At 50.9% G+C, this 20,329-nt stretch overlaps 1 protein-coding gene and 1 long non-coding RNA gene across 4 annotated transcripts in view; one reads left to right on the forward strand and one right to left on the reverse strand.

The window, feature by feature from the left end:
• The window catches only part of LOC124024980 (structural maintenance of chromosomes protein 2-like), a 73,326-nt gene extending 57,916 nt beyond the window's left edge, over positions 1-15,410 (forward strand). The window contains exons 23-27 of the mRNA XM_046338691.1: positions 3,324-3,524; positions 10,928-11,044; positions 12,449-12,609; positions 13,945-14,092; positions 15,012-15,410. Of these exons, the coding sequence (XP_046194647.1) occupies positions 3,324-3,524; positions 10,928-11,044; positions 12,449-12,609; positions 13,945-14,092; positions 15,012-15,191 (807 nt within the window). The 3' untranslated portion in view covers positions 15,192-15,410. The remainder of the gene's footprint in view (positions 1-3,323; positions 3,525-10,927; positions 11,045-12,448; positions 12,610-13,944; positions 14,093-15,011) is intronic.
• Positions 15,411-17,010: 1,600 nt separating this feature from the next.
• Positions 17,011-20,329, reverse strand: LOC124024981. Of its 3 annotated transcripts, none has more exons than XR_006837120.1 (3): positions 20,318-20,329; positions 19,112-19,183; positions 17,011-17,154 (listed from the first exon to the last, which is right to left on the reverse strand). It is a non-coding gene; the product is annotated as an uncharacterized LOC124024981 (long non-coding RNA). The 3 variants fall into 3 exon arrangements; XR_006837118.1 differs by lacking the exon at positions 20,318-20,329 and adding an exon at positions 20,283-20,300; XR_006837119.1 differs by lacking the exon at positions 20,318-20,329 and adding an exon at positions 19,919-19,937.

The raw sequence follows: 20,329 nt of genomic DNA on the forward strand, positions 1-20,329 counted from the left end.
ACAAACACAGTAAAGACAGTCAGGAGGCTGCTGCTAAGGTACAGTTACTGATCAACAACAACAAACACAGTAAAGACAGTCAGGAGGCTGCTGCTAAGGTACAGTTACTGATCAACAACAACATACACAGTAAAGACAGTCAGTTACTGATCAACAACAACAAACACAGTAAAGACAGTCAGGAGGCTGCTGCTAAGGTACAGTTACTGATCAACAACAACAAACACTAAAGACAGTCAGGAGGCTGCTGCTAAGGTACAGTTACTGATCAACAACAACAACATACACAGTAAAGACAGTCAGGAGGCTGCTGCTAAGGTACAGTTACTGATCAACAACAACAAACACAGTAAAGACAGTCAGGAGGCTGCTGCTAAGGTACAGTTACTGATCAACAACAACAAACACTAAAGACAGTCAGGAGGCTGCTGCTAAGGTACAGTTACTGATCAACAACAACAAACACTAAAGACAGTCAGGAGGCTGCTGCTAAGGTACAGTTACTGATCAACAACAACAACATACACAGTAAAGACAGTCAGGAGGCTGCTGCTAAGGTACAGTTACTGATCAACAACAACAACATACACAGTAAAGACAGTCAGGAGGCTGCTGCTAAGGTACAGTTACTGATCAACAACAACAAACACAGTAAAGACAGTCAGGAGGCTGCTGCTAAGGTACAGTTACTGATCAACAACAACAAACACTGTAAAGACAGTCAGGAGGCTGCTGCTAAGGTACAGTTACTGATCAACAACAAACACAGTAAAGACAGTCAGGAGGCTGCTGCTAAGGTACAGTTACTGATCAACAACAACAAACACAGTAAAGACAGTCAGTTACTGATCAACAACAACAAACACAGTAAAGACAGTCAGGAGGCTGCTGCTAAGGTACAGTTACTGATCAACAACAACAAACACTGTAAAGACAGTCAGGAGGCTGCTGCTAAGGTACAGTTACTGATCAACAACAACAAACACTGTAAAGACAGTCAGGAGGCTGCTGCTAAGGTACAGTTACTGATCAACAACAAACACAGTAAAGACAGTCAGGAGGCTGCTGCTAAGGTACAGTTACTGATCAACAACAACAAACACAGTAAAGACAGTCAGTTACTGATCAACAACAACAAACACAGTAAAGACAGTCAGGAGGCTGCTGCTAAGGTACAGTTACTGATCAACAACAACAAACACTGTAAAGACAGTCAGTTACTGATCAACAACAACAAACACAGTAAAGACAGTCAGGAGGCTGCTGCTAAGGTACAGTTACTGATCAACAACAACAAACACTGTAAAGACAGTCAGTTACTGATCAACAACAACAAACACAGTCAGGAGGCTGCTGCTAAGGTACAGTTACTGATCAACATCAACAAACACAGTAAAGACAGTCAGGAGGCTGCTGCTAAGGTACAGTTACTGATCAACAACAACAAACACTGTAAAGACAGTCAGTTACTGATCAACAACAACAAACACAGTAAAGACAGTCAGGAGGCTGCTGCTAAGGTACAGTTACTGATCAACAACAACAAACACTGTAAAGACAGTCAGTTACTGATCAACAACAACAAACACAGTAAAGACAGTCAGGAGGCTGCTGCTAAGGTACAGTTACTGATCAACAACAACAAACACTGTAAAGACAGTCAGTTACTGATCAACAACAACAAACACAGTAAAGACAGTCAGGAGGCTGCTGCTAAGGTACAGTTACTGATCAACAACAACAAACACTGTAAAGACAGTCAGTTACTGATCAACAACAACAAACACAGTAAAGACAGTCAGGAGGCTGCTGCTAAGGTACAGTTACTGATCAACAACAACAAACACTGTAAAGACAGTCAGTTACTGATCAACAACAACAAACACAGTAAAGACAGTCAGGAGGCTGCTGCTAAGGTACAGTTACTGATCAACATCAACAAACACAGTAAAGACAGTCAGGAGGCTGCTGCTAAGGTACAGTTACTGATCAACAACAACAAACACTGTAAAGACAGTCAGTTACTGATCAACAACAACAAACACAGTAAAGACAGTCAGGAGGCTGCTGCTAAGGTACAGTTACTGATCAACAACAACAAACACTGTAAAGACAGTCAGTTACTGATCAACAACAACAAACACAGTAAAGACAGTCAGGAGGCTGCTGCTAAGGTACAGTTACTGATCAACAACAACAAACACTGTAAAGACAGTCAGTTACTGATCAACAACAACAAACACAGTAAAGACAGTCAGGAGGCTGCTGCTAAGGTACAGTTACTGATCAACATCAACAAACACAGTAAAGACAGTCAGGAGGCTGCTGCTAAGGTACAGTTACTGATCAACAACAACAAACACTGTAAAGACAGTCAGTTACTGATCAACAACAACAAACACAGTAAAGACAGTCAGGAGGCTGCTGCTAAGGTACAGTTACTGATCAACAACATGCACAGTAAAGACAGTCAGTTACTGATCAACAACAACAACATACACAGTAAAGACAGTCAGGAGGCTGCTGCTAAGGTACAGTTACTGATCAACAACAACATACACAGTAAAGACAGTCAGGAGGCTGCTGCTAAGGTACAGTTACTGATCAACAACAACAAACACAGTAAAGACAGTCAGGAGGCTGCTGCTAAGGTACAGTTACTGATCAACAACAACAAACACAGTAAAGACAGTCAGTTACTGATCAACAACAAACACAGTAAAGACAGTCAGTTACTGATCAACTCTGCTTTCTAATCTCCATTTGATCTGTCGTCTCTATGTTGTTCATATTCTGTCACAGCACTAGATGTTCCTTCTGTTAGAGGAACGTGAGAGTCGTGTTCCGCTAGCCAGACTAACATCTATTTTCTCTCTATCCATCTCTCTCCCTGTCCTCTATCCATCCTCCCTCTCCCTGTCCTCTATCCATCTCTCTCTCTATCCATCTCTCTCACTGTCCTCTATCCATGTCTCTCCCTGTCCTCTATTCATCCCTCTCTCTATCCATCTCTCTCACTGTCCTCTATCCATGTCTCTCCCTGTCCTCTATTCATCCCTCTCTCTATCCATGTCTCTCCCTGTCCTCTATTCATCCCTCTCTCTATCCATCCCTCTCCCTGTCCTCTATTCATCCCTCTCTCTATCCATCTCTCTCCCTGTCCTCTATCCATCTCTCTCCCCGTCCTCTATCCATCTCTCTCCCCGTCCTCTATCCATCTCTCTCCCTGTCCTCTATCCATCTCTCTCCCTGTCCTCTATCCATCTCTCTCCCTGTCCTCTATCCATCTCTCTCTCTATCCATCTCTCCATCCCTCTCTCCAGGTGTCTCGTATGTTAGAGGAACACGAGTGGATCAGTCAGGAGAGAGGCCTGTTCGGCCAGCCCAACACGGGATACGACTTCAAGGTCAACAACCCTAAAGAGGCGGGCCAGAGGCTGAGGAAGCTGGAAGAGTCCAAGACACGACTGGAGAGATCTGTCAACAAGAGAGCCATGAACATGTTGAGTCAGGCTGAGGAGAGGGTGAGTTTGGGGAGGTGTTAAACATGTTGAGTCAGGCTGAGGAGAGGGTGAGTTTGGGGAGGTGTTAAACATGTTGAGTCAGGCTGAGGAGAGGGTGAGTTTGGGGAGGTGTTAAACATGTTGAGTCAGGCTGAGGAGAGGGTGAGTTTGGGGAGGTGTTAAACATGTTGAGTCAGGCTGAGGAGAGGGTGAGTTTGGGGAGGTGTTAAACATGTTGAGTCAGGCTGAGGAGAGGGTGAGTTTGGGGAGGTGTTAAACATGTTGAGTCAGGCTGAGGAGAGGGTGAGTTTGGGGAGGTGTTAAACATGTTGAGTCAGGCTGAGGAGAGGGTGAGTTTGGGGAGGTGTTAAACATGTTGAGTCAGGCTGAGGAGAGGGTGAGTTTGGGGAGGTGTTAAACATGTTGAGTCAGGCTGAGGAGAGGGTGAGTTTGGGGAGGTGTTAAACATGTTGAGTCAGGCTGAGGAGAGGGTGAGTTTGGGGAGGTGTTAAACATGTTGAGTCAGGCTGAGGAGAGGGTGAGTTTGGGGAGGTGTTAAACATGTTGAGTCAGGCTGAGGAGAGGGTGAGTTTGGGGAGGTGTTAAACATGTTGAGTCAGGCTGAGGAGAGGGTGAGTTTGGGGAGGTGTTAAACATGTTGAGTCAGGCTGAGGAGAGGGTGAGTTTGGGGAGGTGTTAAACATGTTGAGTCAGGCTGAGGAGAGGGTGAGTTTGGGGAGGTGTTAAACATGTTGAGTCAGGCTGAGGAGAGGGTGAGTTTGGGGAGGTGTTAAACATGTTGAGTCAGGCTGAGGAGAGGGTGAGTTTGGGGAGGTGTTAAACATGTTGAGTCAGGCTGAGGAGAGGGTGAGTTTGGGGAGGTGTTAAACATGTTGAGTCAGGCTGAGGAGAGGGTGAGTTTGGGGAGGTGTTAAACATGTTGAGTCAGGCTGAGGAGAGGGTGAGTTTGGGGAGGTGTTAAACATGTTGAGTCAGGCTGAGGAGAGGGTGAGTTTGGGGAGGTGTTAAACATGTTGAGTCAGGCTGAGGAGAGGGTGAGTTTGGGGAGGTGTTAAACATGTTGAGTCAGGCTGAGGAGAGGGTGAGTTTGGGGAGGTGTTAAACATGTTGAGTCAGGCTGAGGAGAGGGGAGTTTGGGGAGGTGTTAAACATGTTGAGTCAGGCTGAGGAGAGGGTGAGTTTGGGGAGGTGTTAAACATGTTGAGTCAGGCTGAGGAGAGGGTGAGTTTGGGGAGGTGTTAAACATGTTGAGTCAGGCTGAGGAGAGGGTGAGTTTGGGGAGGTGTTAAACATGTTGAGTCAGGCTGAGGAGAGGGTGAGTTTGGGGAGGTGTTAAACATGTTGAGTCAGGCTGAGGAGAGGGTGAGTTTGGGGAGGTGTTAAACATGTTGAGTCAGGCTGAGGAGAGGGTGAGTTTGGGGAGGTGTTAAACATGTTGAGTCAGGCTGAGGAGAGGGTGAGTTTGGGGAGGTGTTAAACATGTTGAGTCAGGCTGAGGAGAGGGTGAGTTTGGGGAGGTGTTAAACATGTTGAGTCAGGCTGAGGAGAGGGTGAGTTTGGGGAGGTGTTAAACATGTTGAGTCAGGCTGAGGAGAGGGTGAGTTTGGGGAGGTGTTAAACATGTTGAGTCAGGCTGAGGAGAGGGTGAGTTTGGGGAGGTGTTAAACATGTTGAGTCAGGCTGAGGAGAGGGTGAGTTTGGGGAGGTGTTAAACATGTTGAGTCAGGCTGAGGAGAGGGTGAGTTTGGGGAGGTGTTAAACATGTTGAGTCAGGCTGAGGAGAGGGTGAGTTTGGGGAGGTGTTAAACATGTTGAGTCAGGCTGAGGAGAGGGTGAGTTTGGGGAGGTGTTAAACATGTTGAGTCAGGCTGAGGAGAGGGTGAGTTTGGGGAGGTGTTAAACATGTTGAGTCAGGCTGAGGAGAGGGTGAGTTTGGGGAGGTGTTAAACATGTTGAGTCAGGCTGAGGAGAGGGTGAGTTTGGGGAGGTGTTAAACATGTTGAGTCAGGCTGAGGAGAGGGTGAGTTTGGGGAGGTGTTAAACATGTTGAGTCAGGCTGAGGAGAGGGTGAGTTTGGGGAGGTGTTAAACATGTTGAGTCAGGCTGAGGAGAGGGTGAGTTTGGGGAGGTGTTAAACATGTTGAGTCAGGCTGAGGAGAGGGTGAGTTTGGGGAGGTGTTAAACATGTTGAGTCAGGCTGAGGAGAGGGTGAGTTTGGGGAGGTGTTAAACATGTTGAGTCAGGCTGAGGAGAGGGTGAGTTTGGGGAGGTGTTAAACATGTTGAGTCAGGCTGAGGAGAGGGTGAGTTTGGGGAGGTGTTAAACATGTTGAGTCAGGCTGAGGAGAGGGTGAGTTTGGGGAGGTGTTAAACATGTTGAGTCAGGCTGAGGAGAGGGTGAGTTTGGGGAGGTGTTAAACATGTTGAGTCAGGCTGAGGAGAGGGTGAGTTTGGGGAGGTGTTAAACATGTTGAGTCAGGCTGAGGAGAGGGTGAGTTTGGGGAGGTGTTAAACATGTTGAGTCAGGCTGAGGAGAGGGTGAGTTTGGGGAGGTGTTAAACATGTTGAGTCAGGCTGAGGAGAGGGTGAGTTTGGGGAGGTGTTAAACATGTTGAGTCAGGCTGAGGAGAGGGTGAGTTTGGGGAGGTGTTAAACATGTTGAGTCAGGCTGAGGAGAGGGTGAGTTTGGGGAGGTGTTAAACATGTTGAGTCAGGCTGAGGAGAGGGTGAGTTTGGGGAGGTGTTAAACATGTTGAGTCAGGCTGAGGAGAGGGTGAGTTTGGGGAGGTGTTAAACATGTTGAGTCAGGCTGAGGAGAGGGTGAGTTTGGGGAGGTGTTAAACATGTTGAGTCAGGCTGAGGAGAGGGTGAGTTTGGGGAGGTGTTAAACATGTTGAGTCAGGCTGAGGAGAGGGTGAGTTTGGGGAGGTGTTAAACATGTTGAGTCAGGCTGAGGAGAGGGTGAGTTTGGGGAGGTGTTAAACATGTTGAGTCAGGCTGAGGAGAGGGTGAGTTTGGGGAGGTGTTAAACATGTTGAGTCAGGCTGAGGAGAGGGTGAGTTTGGGGAGGTGTTAAACATGTTGAGTCAGGCTGAGGAGAGGGTGAGTTTGGGGAGGTGTTAAACATGTTGAGTCAGGCTGAGGAGAGGGTGAGTTTGGGGAGGTGTTAAACATGTTGAGTCAGGCTGAGGAGAGGGTGAGTTTGGGGAGGTGTTAAACATGTTGAGTCAGGCTGAGGAGAGGGTGAGTTTGGGGAGGTGTTAAACATGTTGAGTCAGGCTGAGGAGAGGGTGAGTTTGGGGAGGTGTTAAACATGTTGAGTCAGGCTGAGGAGAGGGTGAGTTTGGGGAGGTGTTAAACATGTTGAGTCAGGCTGAGGAGAGGGTGAGTTTGGGGAGGTGTTAAACATGTTGAGTCAGGCTGAGGAGAGGGTGAGTTTGGGGAGGTGTTAAACATGTTGAGTCAGGCTGAGGAGAGGGTGAGTTTGGGGAGGTGTTAAACATGTTGAGTCAGGCTGAGGAGAGGGTGAGTTTGGGGAGGTGTTAAACATGTTGAGTCAGGCTGAGGAGAGGGTGAGTTTGGGGAGGTGTTAAACATGTTGAGTCAGGCTGAGGAGAGGGTGAGTTTGGGGAGGTGTTAAACATGTTGAGTCAGGCTGAGGAGAGGGTGAGTTTGGGGAGGTGTTGGGGAGGTGTTAAACATGTTGAGTCAGGCTGAGGAGAGGGTGAGTTTGGGGAGGTGTTAAACATGTTGAGTCAGGCTGAGGAGAGGGTGAGTTTGGGGAGGTGTTAAACATGTTGAGTCAGGCTGAGGAGAGGGTGAGTTTGGGGAGGTGTTAAACATGTTGAGTCAGGCTGAGGAGAGGGTGAGTTTGGGGAGGTGTTAAACATGTTGAGTCAGGCTGAGGAGAGGGTGAGTGAGGGGAGGTGTTAAACATGTTGAGTCAGGCTGAGGAGAGGGTGAGTTTGGGGAGGTGTTAAACATGTTGAGTCAGGCTGAGGAGAGGGTGAGTTTGGGGAGGTGTTAAACATGTTGAGTCAGGCTGAGGAGAGGGTGAGTTTGGGGAGGTGTTAAACATGTTGAGTCAGGCTGAGGAGAGGGTGAGTTTGGGGAGGTGTTAAACATGTTGAGTCAGGCTGAGGAGAGGGTGAGTTTGGGGAGGTGTTAAACATGTTGAGTCAGGCTGAGGAGAGGGTGAGTTTGGGGAGGTGTTAAACATGTTGAGTCAGGCTGAGGAGAGGGTGAGTTTGGGGAGGTGTTAAACATGTTGAGTCAGGCTGAGGAGAGGGTGAGTTTGGGGAGGTGTTAAACATGTTGAGTCAGGCTGAGGAGAGGGTGAGTTTGGGGAGGTGTTAAACATGTTGAGTCAGGCTGAGGAGAGGGTGAGTTTGGGGAGGTGTTAAACATGTTGAGTCAGGCTGAGGAGAGGGTGAGTTTGGGGAGGTGTTAAACATGTTGAGTCAGGCTGAGGAGAGGGTGAGTTTGGGGAGGTGTTAAACATGTTGAGTCAGGCTGAGGAGAGGGTGAGTTTGGGGAGGTGTTAAACATGTTGAGTCAGGCTGAGGAGAGGGGGAGTTTGGGGAGGTGTTAAACATGTTGAGTCAGGCTGAGGAGAGGGTGAGTTTGGGGAGGTGTTAAACATGTTGAGTCAGGCTGAGGAGAGGGTGAGTTTGGGGAGGTGTTAAACATGTTGAGTCAGGCTGAGGAGAGGGTGAGTTTGGGGAGGTGTTAAACATGTTGAGTCAGGCTGAGGAGAGGGTGAGTTTGGGGAGGTGTTAAACATGTTGAGTCAGGCTGAGGAGAGGGGGAGTTTGGGGAGGTGTTAAACATGTTGAGTCAGGCTGAGGAGAGGGTGAGTTTGGGGAGGTGTTAAACATGTTGAGTCAGGCTGAGGAGAGGGTGAGTTTGGGGAGGTGTTAAACATGTTGAGTCAGGCTGAGGAGAGGGTGAGTTTGGGGAGGTGTTAAACATGTTGAGTCAGGCTGAGGAGAGGGTGAGTTTAGGGAGGTGTTAAACATGTTGAGTCAGGCTGAGGAGAGGGTGAGTTTGGGCAGGTGTTAAACATGTTGAGTCAGGCTGAGGGGGGAGGTGTTAAACATGTTGAGTCAGGCTGAGGAGAGGGTGAGTTTAGGGAGGTGTGTGTGGGGTCAGGCTGAGGAGAGGGTGAGTTTGGGGAGGTGTTAAACATGTTGAGTCAGGCTGAGGGGGGAGGTGTTAAACATGTTGAGTCAGGCTGAGGAGAGGGTGAGTTTAGGGAGGTGTGTGTGGGGTCAGGCTGAGGAGAGGGTGAGTTTGGGGAGGTGTTAAACATGTTGAGTCAGGCTGAGGAGAGGGTGAGTTTAGGGAGGTGTGTGTGGTCAGGCTGAGGAGAGGGGGAGTTTAGGGAGGTGTTTGTGGTCAGGCTGAGGAGAGGGGGAGTTTAGGGAGGTGTGTGTGGTCAGGCTGAGGAGAGGGGGAGTTTAGGGAGGTGTGTGTGGTCAGGCTGAGGAGAGGGGGAGTTTAGGGAGGTGTGTGTGGTCAGGCTGAGGAGAGGGTGAGTTTAGGGAGGTGTGTGTGGTCAGGCTGAGGAGAGGGGGAGTTTGGGGAGGTGTTAAACATGTTGAGTCAGGCTGAGGAGAGGGTGAGTTTGGGGAGGTGTTAAACATGTTGAGTCAGGCTGAGGAGAGGGTGAGTTTGGGGAGGTGTTAAACATGTTGAGTCAGGCTGAGGAGAGGGTGAGTTTGGGGAGGTGTTAAACATGTTGAGTCAGGCTGAGGAGAGGGTGAGTTTAGGGAGGTGTGTGTGGTCAGGCTGAGGAGAGGGGGAGTTTGGGGAGGTGTTAAACATGTTGAGTCAGGCTGAGGAGAGGGGGAGTTTGGGGAGGTGTTAAACATGTTGAGTCAGGTTGAGGAGAGGGTGAGTTTAGGGAGGTGTGTGTGGGGTCAGGCTGAGGAGAGGGTGAGTTTGGGGAGGTGTTAAACATGTTGAGTCAGGCTGAGGGGGGAGGTGTTAAACATGTTGAGTCAGGCTGAGGAGAGGGTGAGTTTAGGGAGGTGTGTGTGGGGTCAGGCTGAGGAGAGGGTGAGTTTGGGGAGGTGTTAAACATGTTGAGTCAGGCTGAGGAGAGGGGGAGTTTGGGGAGGTGTTAAACATGTTGAGTCAGGCTGAGGAGAGGGTGAGTTTGGGGAGGTGTTAAACATGTTGAGTCAGGCTGAGGAGAGGGTGAGTTTGGGGAGGTGTTAAACATGTTGAGTCAGGCTGAGGAGAGGGTGAGTTTGGGGAGGTGTTAAACATGTTGAGTCAGGTTAAACTGAGTCAGGAGAGGGTGAGTTTGGGGAGGTGTTAAACATGTTGAGTCAGGCTGAGGAGAGGGTGAGTTTGGGGAGGTGTTAAACATGTTGAGTCAGGCTGAGGAGAGGGTGAGTTTAGGGAGGTGTGTGTGGTCAGGCTGAGGAGAGGGTGAGTTTGGGGAGGTGTTAAACATGTTGAGTCAGGCTGAGGAGAGGGGGAGTTTGGGGAGGTGTGTGTGGTCAGGCTGAGGAGAGGGGGAGTTTGGGGAAGTGTGTGTGGTCAGGCTGAGGAGAGGGGGAGTTTGGGGAGGTGTGTGTGGTCAGGCTGAGGAGAGGGGGAGTTTGGGGAGGTGTGTGTGGTCAGGCTGAGGAGAGGGGGAGTTTAGGGAGGTGTTTTACATGTTGAGTCAGGCTGAGGAGAGGGTGAGTTTAGGGAGGTGTGTGTGGTCAGGCTGAGGAGAGGGTGAGTTTAGGGAGGTGTTTGTGGTCAGGCTGAGGAGGGTGAGTTTAGGGAGGTGTTTTACATGTTGAGTCAGGCTGAGGAGAGGGTGAGTTTAGGGAGGTGTTTTACATGTTGAGTCAGGCTGAGGAGAGGGTGAGTTTAGGGAGGTGTGTGTGGTCAGGCTGAGGAGAGGGGGAGTTTAGGGAGGTGTGTGTGGTCAGGCTGAGGAGAGGGGGAGTTTAGGGAGGTGTGTGGGGTCAGGCTGAGGAGAGGGGGAGTTTGGGGAGGTGTGTGTGGTCAGGCTGAGGAGAGGGGGAGTTTAGGGAGGTGTGTGGGGTCAGGCTGAGGAGAGGGTGAGTTTGGGGAGGTGTGTGTGGTCAGGCTGAGGAGAGGGGGAGTTTGGGGAGGTGTGTGTGGTCAGGCTGAGGAGAGGGGGAGTTTGGGGAGGTGTGTGTGGTCAGGCTGAGGAGAGGGGGAGTTTGGGGAGGTGTTAAACATGTTGAGTCAGGCTGAGGGTGAGTTTAGGGAGGTGTGTGTGGTTCCTTTGGACCTTGTACCAAATCTATTTGTATTCCTTCTGCCCCTCTTGGGTCCTTCTCGAGGTTCTGGCAGATGTCAATAGGTAATAGTAGCTTTGATATGATTGGAGGAGAGTTGAGAACGTGACCCGTGACCCTGTTTTTGCCCCATCAGTATAATGACCTGATGAAGAAGAAGAGGATCGTAGAGAATGACAAGTCTAAGATCCTCCAGACCATAGAGGAGCTGGACCAGAAGAAGAAGGAGGCCCTCAACATCGCCTGGCAGAAGGTCTGTCTGTCTGTCTGTCTGTCTGTCTGTCTGTCTCTGATGTGTCTGTCTGTCTCTCTGTCTGGCAGAAGGTCTGTCTCTGTCTGTGTGTTTGATAAATGTCTTAATGATACAGGACCATTTTGATGTGAAAACAAGTTGTGGTAAAAAGACACGACTGTTAGTGGCGTCGCCAGACTGTGTTAGTGTGGCGTCGCCAGACTGTGTTAGTGACGTTGCCAGACTGTGTTAGTGACGTCGCCAGACTGTGTTAGTGACGTCGCCAGACTGTGTTAGTGACGTCGCCAGGCTGTGTTAGTGGCGTCGCCAGGCTGTGTTAGTGTGGCGTCGCCGGGCTGTGTTAGTGTGGCGTCGCCGGGCTGTGTTAGTGTGGCGTCGCCGGGCTGTGTTAGTGTGGCGTCGCCGGGCTGTGTTAGTGTGGCGTCGCCGGGCTGTGTTAGTGTGGCGTCGCCGGGCTGTGTTAGTGTGGCGTCGCCGGGCTGTGTTAGTGTGGCGTCGCCGGGCTGTGTTAGTGTGGCGTCGCCGGGCTGTGTTAGTGTGGCGTCGCCGGACTGTGTTAGTGTGGCGTCGCCAGACTGTTAGTGACGTCGTCAGACTGTGTTAGTGTGGCGTCGTCAGACTGTGTTAGTGTGGCGTCGTCAGACTGTGTTAGTGTGGCGTCGCCAGACTGTGTTAGTGGCTGTGTTAGTGTGACGTCGCCTGGCTGTGTTAGTGTGACGTCGTCGGACTGTGTTAGTGTGGCGTCGCCGGACTGTGTTAGTGTGGCGTCGCCGGACTGTGTTAGTGTGGCGTCGCCAGACTGTTAGTGACGTCGTCAGACTGTGTTAGTGTGGCGTCGCCAGACTGTGTTAGTGGCTGTGTTAGTGTGGCGTCGCCTGGCTGTGTTAGTGTGGCGTCGCCAGACTGTGTTAGTGTGACGTCGCCAGACTGTGTTAGTGTGGCGTCGCCAGACTGTGTTAGTTTGACGTCGCCAGACTGTGTTAGTTTGACGTCGCCAGACTGTTAGTGTGACGTCGCCAGACTGTGTTAGTGTGACGTCGCCAGACTGTGTTAGTGTGGCGTCGCCTGGCTGTGTTAGTGTGGCGTCGCCTGGCTGTGTTAGTGTGGCGTCGCCAGACTGTGTTAGTGTGGCGTCGCCAGACTGTGTTAGTGTGGCGTCGCCGGACTGTGTTAGTGTGGCGTCGCCGGACTGTGTTAGTGTGGCGTCGCCGGACTGTGTTAGTGTGGCGTCGCCGGACTGTGTTAGTGTGGCGTCGCCGGACTGTGTTAGTGTGGCGTCGCCGGGCTGTGTTAGTGTGGCGTCGCCGGGCTGTGTTAGTGTGGCGTCGCCGCCGGACTGTGTTAGTGTGGCGTCACCCAAACTTCTCGGTCTCCTGTCTCTAATCTACAAATGTGTGTCTCCAGGTGAATAAAGACTTTGGCAGTATCTTCTCCACCCTGTTGCCTGGGGCTGATGCCCGTCTGGCCCCTCCTGAGGGCTGCGGGGCCTTAGAGGGCCTGGAGTTCAAGGTGGCTCTGGGAAACACGTGGAAGGAGAACCTCACGGAACTCAGCGGAGGACAGAGGTACGGGGAGATCAATTGAATCATTAACTGATTGATATAGACTTGTGCTACTAATGTCCAGTTTACTAAACCTCTACAAACACAATGGCCGTTTACCCAGATCAGCTCTGGGGGGAAATAAATCTGATATGATAAGGATGGATGTCATAAGGTGAATGCACCAATTTGTAAGTCGCTCTGGATAAGAGCGTCTGCTAAATGACTTAAATGTAAATGTAATGATTTGGCCAAAACACCAATTGGTGTGAAAATATCAGAATTGTACTGCCTGTGTACGCGCAGCCAGAAGGTGTCAAAGGTCAGATGATGGATTAAGACAGCTCTTTTTTGATTGGCTAGTGATCAGTAACACTATCTTTGATTCTATTGAAGTGGACTCGGGTGAACAGAATGGTCCTCTTTGGCCGAACGCGCGTGTAACTGTGTGTATTGTTTTAAACCTGTGTTCCAGGTCTCTGGTAGCCTTGTCTCTGATCCTGGCCATGCTGCTGTGTGTTCCAGGTCTCTGGTAGCCTTGTCTCTGATCCTGGCCATGCTGCTGTTTAAACCTGTGTGTTCCAGGTCTCTGGTAGCCTTGTCTCTGATCCTGGCCATGTTGCTGTGTTTTCCAGGTCTCTGGTAGCCTTGTCTCTGATCCTGGCCATGTTGCTGTTTAAACCTGTGTTCCAGGTCTCTGGTAGCCTTGTCTCTGATCCTGGCCATGCTGCTGTTTAAACCTGTGTTCCAGGTCTCTGGTAGCCTTGTCTCTGATCCTGGCCATGCTGCTGTGTGTTCCAGGTCTCTGGTAGCCTTGTCTCTGATCCTGACCATGCTGCTGTGTGTTCCAGGTCTCTGGTAGCCTTGTCTCTGATCCTGGCCATGTTGCTGTGTGTTCCAGGTCTCTGGTAGCCTTGTCTCTGATCCTGGCCATGCTGCTGTTTAAACCTGTGTTCCAGGTCTCTGGTAGCCTTGTCTCTGATCCTGGCCATGCTGCTGTGTGTTCCAGGTCTCTGGTAGCCTTGTCTCTGATCCTGGCCATGTTGCTGTGTGTTCCAGGTCTCTGGTAGCCTTGTCTCTGAGCCTGGCCATGTTGCTGTGTGTTCCAGGTCTCTGGTAGCCTTGTCTCTGATCCTGGCCATGCTGCTGTGTGTTCCAGGTCTCTGGTAGCCTTGTCTCTGATCCTGGCCATGCTGCTGTGTGTTCCAGGTCTCTGGTAGCCTTGTCTCTGATCCTGGCCATGTTGCTGTGTGTTCCAGGTCTCTGGTAGCCTTGTCTCTGATCCTGGCCATGTTGCTGTGTGTTCCAGGTCTCTGGTAGCCTTGTCTCTGATCCTGGCCATGCTGCTGTGTGTTCCAGGTCTCTGGTAGCCTTGTCTCTGATCCTGGCCATGCTGCTGTTTAAACCTGCTCCCATCTACATCTTGGACGAAGTGGATGCTGCCCTGGACCTCTCACACACACAGAACATAGGACAGATGTTGAGGACACACTTCACACATTCCCAGGTAACACACCAGTCCTACACACACTGGGGGGGGGCAGGGTAGCCTAGTGGTTAGAGTGTAGAGGAGGCAGGGTAGCCTAGTGGTTAGAGTGTAGAGGAGGCAGGGTAGCCTAGTGGTTAGAGTGTAGAGGAGGCAGGGTAGCCTAGTGGTTAGAGTGTAGAGGAGGCAGGGTGGCCTAGTGGTTAGAGTGTAGAGGCGGCAGGTAGCCTAGTGGTTAGAGTGTAGAGGCGGCAGGGTAGCCTAGTGGTTAGAGTGTAGAGGCGGCAGGGTAGCCTAGTGGTTAGAGTGTAGAGGAGGCAGGGTAGCCTAGTGGTTAGAGTGTAGAGGAGGCAGGGTAGCCTAGTGGTTAGAGTGTAGAGGTGGCAGGGTAGCCTAGTGGTTAGAGTGTAGAGGAGGCAGGTAGCCTAGTGGTTAGTGTAGAGGTGGCAGGGTAGCCTAGTGGTTAGAGTGTAGAGGAGGCAGGTAGCCTAGTGGTTAGAGTGTAGAGGTGGTAGGGTAGCCTAGTGGTTAGAGTGTAGAGGAGGCAGGTAGCCTAGTGGTTAGAGTGTAGAGGTGGCAGGGTAGCCTAGTGGTTAGAGTGTAGAGGAGGCAGGGTAGCCTAGTGGTTAGAGTGTAGAGGAGGCAGGGTAGCCTAGTGGTTAGAGTGTAGAGGAGGCAGGGTAGCCTAGTGGTTAGAGTGTAGAGGAGGCAGGGTAGCCTAGTGGTTAGAGTGTAGAGGAGGCAGGGTAACCTAGTGGTTAGTGTAGAGGAGGTAGGATAGCCTAGTGGCTAGAGTGTGGAGGTAGGGTAGACTAGTGGTTAGAGGTAGGACACACTGGGGGAGGGGGGCAGGGTAGCCTAGTAAAATAAAACAGAACCCATTCTGTCTCGGTTTCATGTCTTTTTCCAGTCTCTCTCTGAAGCTGTTTCCTCTCTGTAGTTTGTGGTGGTCTCTCTGAAGGACGGCATGTTCACCAACGCCAACGTTCTGTTCAAGACCAAGTTTGTAGACGGGGTGTCTGCCGTGTCCCGTACCACCCAGGCCCAACCAGACCAGAACAAGGGGCCGCGGAAAGGCCCGTCTCATCGGCCGCAGGCACAAAAAAGAATCGCTAACTAGTTAGCCTCTAGCTAGAGACGCTAACTGATGTTTCTACGTGTCTTGTTTGTCCTTATGTACGTTAAGGTCTTCACTAAAAGCCTTTCTACGATGATTTAGTTGTCCGTCTGGCTTAACATGAAACCTGCATATTGCAATTCTTCTGTCAGTCTGAAATATCCTGTTCTACACCATGTATTTTAATGTCTTGTTGCTTAAAATAAAAGCCCCTTTCACAAACACAGTCTGGCGTAGTTTAAAACACAAATAATGACGTCTTCAAAGCTCAAGGTAATTTATTTATTTTTGGAGACAAATTCACAAGATTTACATGCCTCCGTCTCACACCAACCGACCCACACTGTTCAGTTTTTAATCAACGTGGCTGAAAATATATTTTTTGAACATGCAAACTGGGGGAGAGAAAGAAGTAATTACCAAGTTCAGACAGAAACATCACTGGTCACCAACTCTAGTTCTGAAGAGCTCCAGAGGTAGGTGCAGGCTTTTGGTCCAACCCAGCACTACATTACCTATCATCAAGACCAGTGCTGGACTTAGGCAGGAGTTCACCAGAACTGAGCACTGGTTTCTCTGACAGAATATCAACAGTATTGTGGAGTTCCAGCACCTATTTCAGTCCAAACCGTGATAACAAGTGTTGGGCTAGAACAAAAGCCTGCTCACCCTGTAGATCAGGGGTGTTCATCTCATTCCACAGGTTTTTCCCCTTTCAATTAAAGACCTAGACAACCAGGTGAGGAGAGTTCCTTACTAATTAGTGACCTTAAATTCATAGAGGGAGAAGGCACAACCCACACACACAGCCCTCTGTGGAATGAGCTGATTGGCTGGAACAGCCTCCAACCACCCAGTAGCTCTCCAGGACCAGGAAGCTGATTGGCTGGAACAACAGCCTCCAACCACCCAGTAGCTCTCCAGGACCAGGGAGTGGACAACCAATGTGTTAAATAAAGTTGCAGTATCGTCCTGGGTTACGTCCCAAATGACAACCCTTATTCCCACTAGTAGTGTTTAGAGAATCAGGGCACCATGTGGGACGTACCATTGTAGTTCATCAGTAGGGGTGTACTGTACTGGCTGCTGTAAGAGAGAAAGAAGGGAGCTGTGACACAGGACAAATCCCAAACGCCACCCGGTTCCCAAACTGCCCAGGACTTGTTTAAAAAAATAAAATATAAAGTATGTTAAGATTGTAAAATAAAAACATTAACTGATTTTAGTTTGGTCTATTCCAAAGTCTCCAAGAGATGCATGTGATCCTTTACAAATCCAAACAAGATTTTAAAATGGATGTTTAGTCAATTATAATCACTGTGATCTTATTAGCCACCTGATCCAGAAAAAAATATATAAATTGTCCCACAGCTGAATCTAGTTGATGATCCCTGGTCGACAAAAAGTGCACTACTTCCGAGCAGAGAATCCTATGGGATCTGGTCAACAGTAGTGCACTATATAGGGAATTAGGGTGATGTTTGTTTACAATTATAAATGACCCAGCCAGCCGTCCACCCATTGACACAATACACATAATATTCATCACGTCTGTCCACACAGAGATCTGGGAGGTTTATTCAGGGTTGACTAGGTAGGAGTGTGTGTGTGTGTGTGTGTTCAGGGTTGACTAGGTAGGTAGGTGTGTGTGTTCAGGGTTGACTAGGTAGGTGTGTGTGTGTGTGTGTGTTCAGGGTTGACTAGGTAGGTGTGTGTGTGTGTGTGTGTTCAGGGTTGACTAGGTAGGTGTGTGTGTGTGTGTGTGCAGGGTTGACTAGGTAGGTGTGTGTGTGTGTTCAGGGTTGACTAGGTAGGTGTGTGTGTGTTCAGGGTTGACTCTGGATGTTCCTCCGTAGTTCCTGGGCCTTGTCTCGTAGGTCAGGTCTGCTGTCTGTCTGCAGGGTGGATAGTGAACGTTGCAGCTGTTCGCGACTCTTTCCTGAGACACACTCCCACTGACCGCTCTCTGGAACGACACACACAATATCCCCTTCAGGGTCTAGGAGGGGACACAATCTGTCCCCTTCAGGGTCTAGGAGGGGACACAATCTGTCCCCCTCGGGGTCCATGAGGGGAGACACACACACTTCAGGGAGACACAATCTGTCCCCCTCGGGGTCCATGAGGGGAGACACACACTTCAGGGAGACACAATCTGTCCCCCTCGGGGTCTAGGAGGGGACACAATCTGTCCCCCTCGGGGTCTAGGAGGGGACACAATCTGTCCCCCTCGGGGTCTAGGAGGGGACACAATCTGTCCCCCTCGGGGTCTAGGAGGGGACAGAGTCTGTCCCCCTCGGGGTCTAGGAGGGGACAGAGTCTGTCCCCCTCGGGGTCTAGGAGGGGACACAATCTGTCCCCCTCGGGGTCTAGGAGGGGACAGAGTCTGTCCCCCTCGGGGTCTAGGAGGGGACAGAGTCTGTCCCCCTCGGGGTCTAGGAGGGGACAGAGTCTGTCCCCCTCGGGGTCTAGGAGGGGACAGAGTCTGTCCCCCTCGGGGTCTAGGAGGGGACAGAGTCTGTCCCCTCGGGGTCTAGGAGGGGACAGAGTCTGTCCCCCTCGGGGTCTAGGGAGGGGACAGAGTCTGTCCCCTCGGGGTCTAGGAGGGGACAGAGTCTGTCCCCTCGGGGTCTAGGAGGGGACAGAGTCTGTACCCCTCGGGGTCTAGGAGGGGACAGAGTCTGTCCCCCTCGGGGTCTAGGAGGGGACACAATCTGTCCCCCTCGGGGTCTAGGAGGGGACACAATCTGTCCCCCTCGGGGTCTAGGAGGGGACACAATCTGTCCCCCTCGGGGTCTAGGAGGGGACAGAGTCTGTCCCCCTCGGGGTCTAGGAGGGGACAGAGTCTGTCCCCCTCGGGGTCTAGGAGGGGACAGAGTCTGTCCCCCTCGGGGTCTAGGAGGGGACAGAGTCTGTCCCCCTCGGGGTCTAGGGAGGGGACAGAGTCTGTCCCCCTCGGGGTCTAGGAGGGGACAGAGTCTGTCCCCTCGGGGTCTAGGAGGGGACAGAGTCTGTCCCCCTCGGGGTCTAGGAGGGGACAGAGTCTGTCCCCCTCGGGGTCTAGGAGGGGACAGAGTCTGTCCCCTCGGGGTCTAGGAGGGGACAGAGTCTGTCCCCCTCGGGTCTAGGAGGGGACAGAGTCTGTCCCCCTCGGGGTCTAGGAGGGGACAGAGTCTGTCCCCCTCGGGGTCTAGGAGGGGACAGAGTCTGTCCCCCTCGGGGTCTAGGAGGGGACAGAGTCTGTCCCCCTCGGGGTCAGGAGGGGACAGTCTGTCCCCCTCGGGGTCTAGGAGGGGACAGAGTCTGTCCCCTCGGGGTCTAGGAGGGGACAGAGTCTGTACCCCTCGGGGTCTAGGAGGGGACAGAGTCTGTCCCCCTCGGGGTCTAGGAGGGGACAGAGTCTGTCCCCTCGGGTCTAGGAGGGGACAGAGTCTGTCCCCTCGGGGTCTAGGAGGGGACAGAGTCTGTCCCCTCGGGGTCTAGGAGGGGACAGAGTCTGTCCCCGGGGGTCTAGGAGGGGACAGAGTCTGTCCCCCTCGGGGGTCTAGGAGGGGAGACACAGTCTGTCCCCCTCGGGGTCTAGGAGGGGAGACACAGTCTGTCCCCCTCGGGGTCTAGGAGGGGAGACACAGTCTGTCCCCTTCAGAGTCTAGGAGGGGAGAAAATTAATCCCCTTCAGAGTTTAGGAGATAAATAGTTTAACAGAAGATGACGCAGTGCTCATGAATATATTTTGTTCTCAAATGTTGGCTCAGGTTTGAGTAAAATAACCTAGACATTGTGTACTTCAAAATTCAACTCAAACATATTCTAGGCATGGAAGGTCAAGTCTTTCACTTCCTGGGTTAAAGAGCCCCTTTAGAAGAGTTGAGAGAAGTGGGACTAGTCATATAGCCCCGTAAACAGACGAAACGAAGACTCACCTCCTGTCCTCTTCACCAGTAGTTCCACAACAGACAACGCTTCGGTCCTCACAGAGGAGTAACTCTTATTCTCTACAGGAGGAAACATTTTAAATAAAAACATTGTGAATCTTTCTAATAAGAAACATCTAGGATCAGTTTCCCTGCACCCGGATTAAAGCTACACCCAGATTTTTTTTAAATCATGATTTACTCAAAAAGTTAAATGTTACCTAGTGGCTACGTGAGAGCAGTGTTCGGGTCTTCCCTAGTGGGTGTGTGAGAGCAGTGTTCGGGTCTTCCCTAGTGGGTGTGTGAGATCAGTGTTCAGGTCTTACCTAGTGGGTGTGTGAGATCAGTGTACAGGTCTTACCTAGTGGGTGTGTGAGAGCAGTGTACAGGTCTTACCTAGTGGCTGTGTGAGAGCAGTGTACAGGTCTTACCTAGTGGCTGTGTGAGAGCAGTGTACAGGTCTTCCCTAGTGGCTGTGTGAGAGCAGTGTACAGGTCTTCCCTAGTGGCTGTGTGAGAGCAGTGTACAGGTCTTACCTAGTGGGTGTGTGAGAGCAGTGTACAGGTCTTACCTAGTGGGTGTGTGAGATCAGTGTACAGGTCTTACCTAGTGGGTGTGTGAGATCAGTGTACAGGTCTTACCTAGTGGGTGTGTGAGATCAGTGTACAGGTCTTACCTAGTGGGTGTGTGAGAGAGTACAGGTCTTACAGTGAGAGCAGTGTACAGGTCTTACCTAGTGGGTGTGTGAGAGCAGTGTACAGGTCTTACCTAGTGGGTGTGTGAGAGCAGTGTACAGGTCTTACCTAGTGGTCTTACCTAGTGGGTGTGTGAGAGCAGTGTACAGGTCTTACCTAGTGGGTGTGTGAGAGCAGTGTACAGGTCTTACCTAGTGGGTGTGTGAGAGCAGTGTACAGGTCTTACCTAGTGGGTGTGTGAGAGCAGTGTTCAGGTCTTACCTGAGAGCAGTGGTCTTACCTAGTGGGTGTGAGAGCAGTGTTCAGGTCTTACCTGAGAGCAGTGTTCAGGTCTTACCTAGTGGGTGTGTGAGAGCAGTGTTCAGGTCTTACCTAGTACAGGGTGTGTGAGAGCAGTGTTCAGGTCTTACCTAGTGGGTGTGTGAGAGCAGAGCAGTGTTCAGGTCTTACCTAGTGGGTGTGTGAGAGCAGTGTTCAGGTCTTACCTAGTGGGTGTGTGAGAGCAGTGTTCAGGTCTTACCTAGTGGGTGTG

Source organism: Oncorhynchus gorbuscha, unplaced genomic scaffold (assembly GCF_021184085.1).
Source record: "Oncorhynchus gorbuscha isolate QuinsamMale2020 ecotype Even-year unplaced genomic scaffold, OgorEven_v1.0 Un_scaffold_2103, whole genome shotgun sequence".
NCBI lineage: Eukaryota > Metazoa > Chordata > Actinopteri > Salmoniformes > Salmonidae > Oncorhynchus > Oncorhynchus gorbuscha.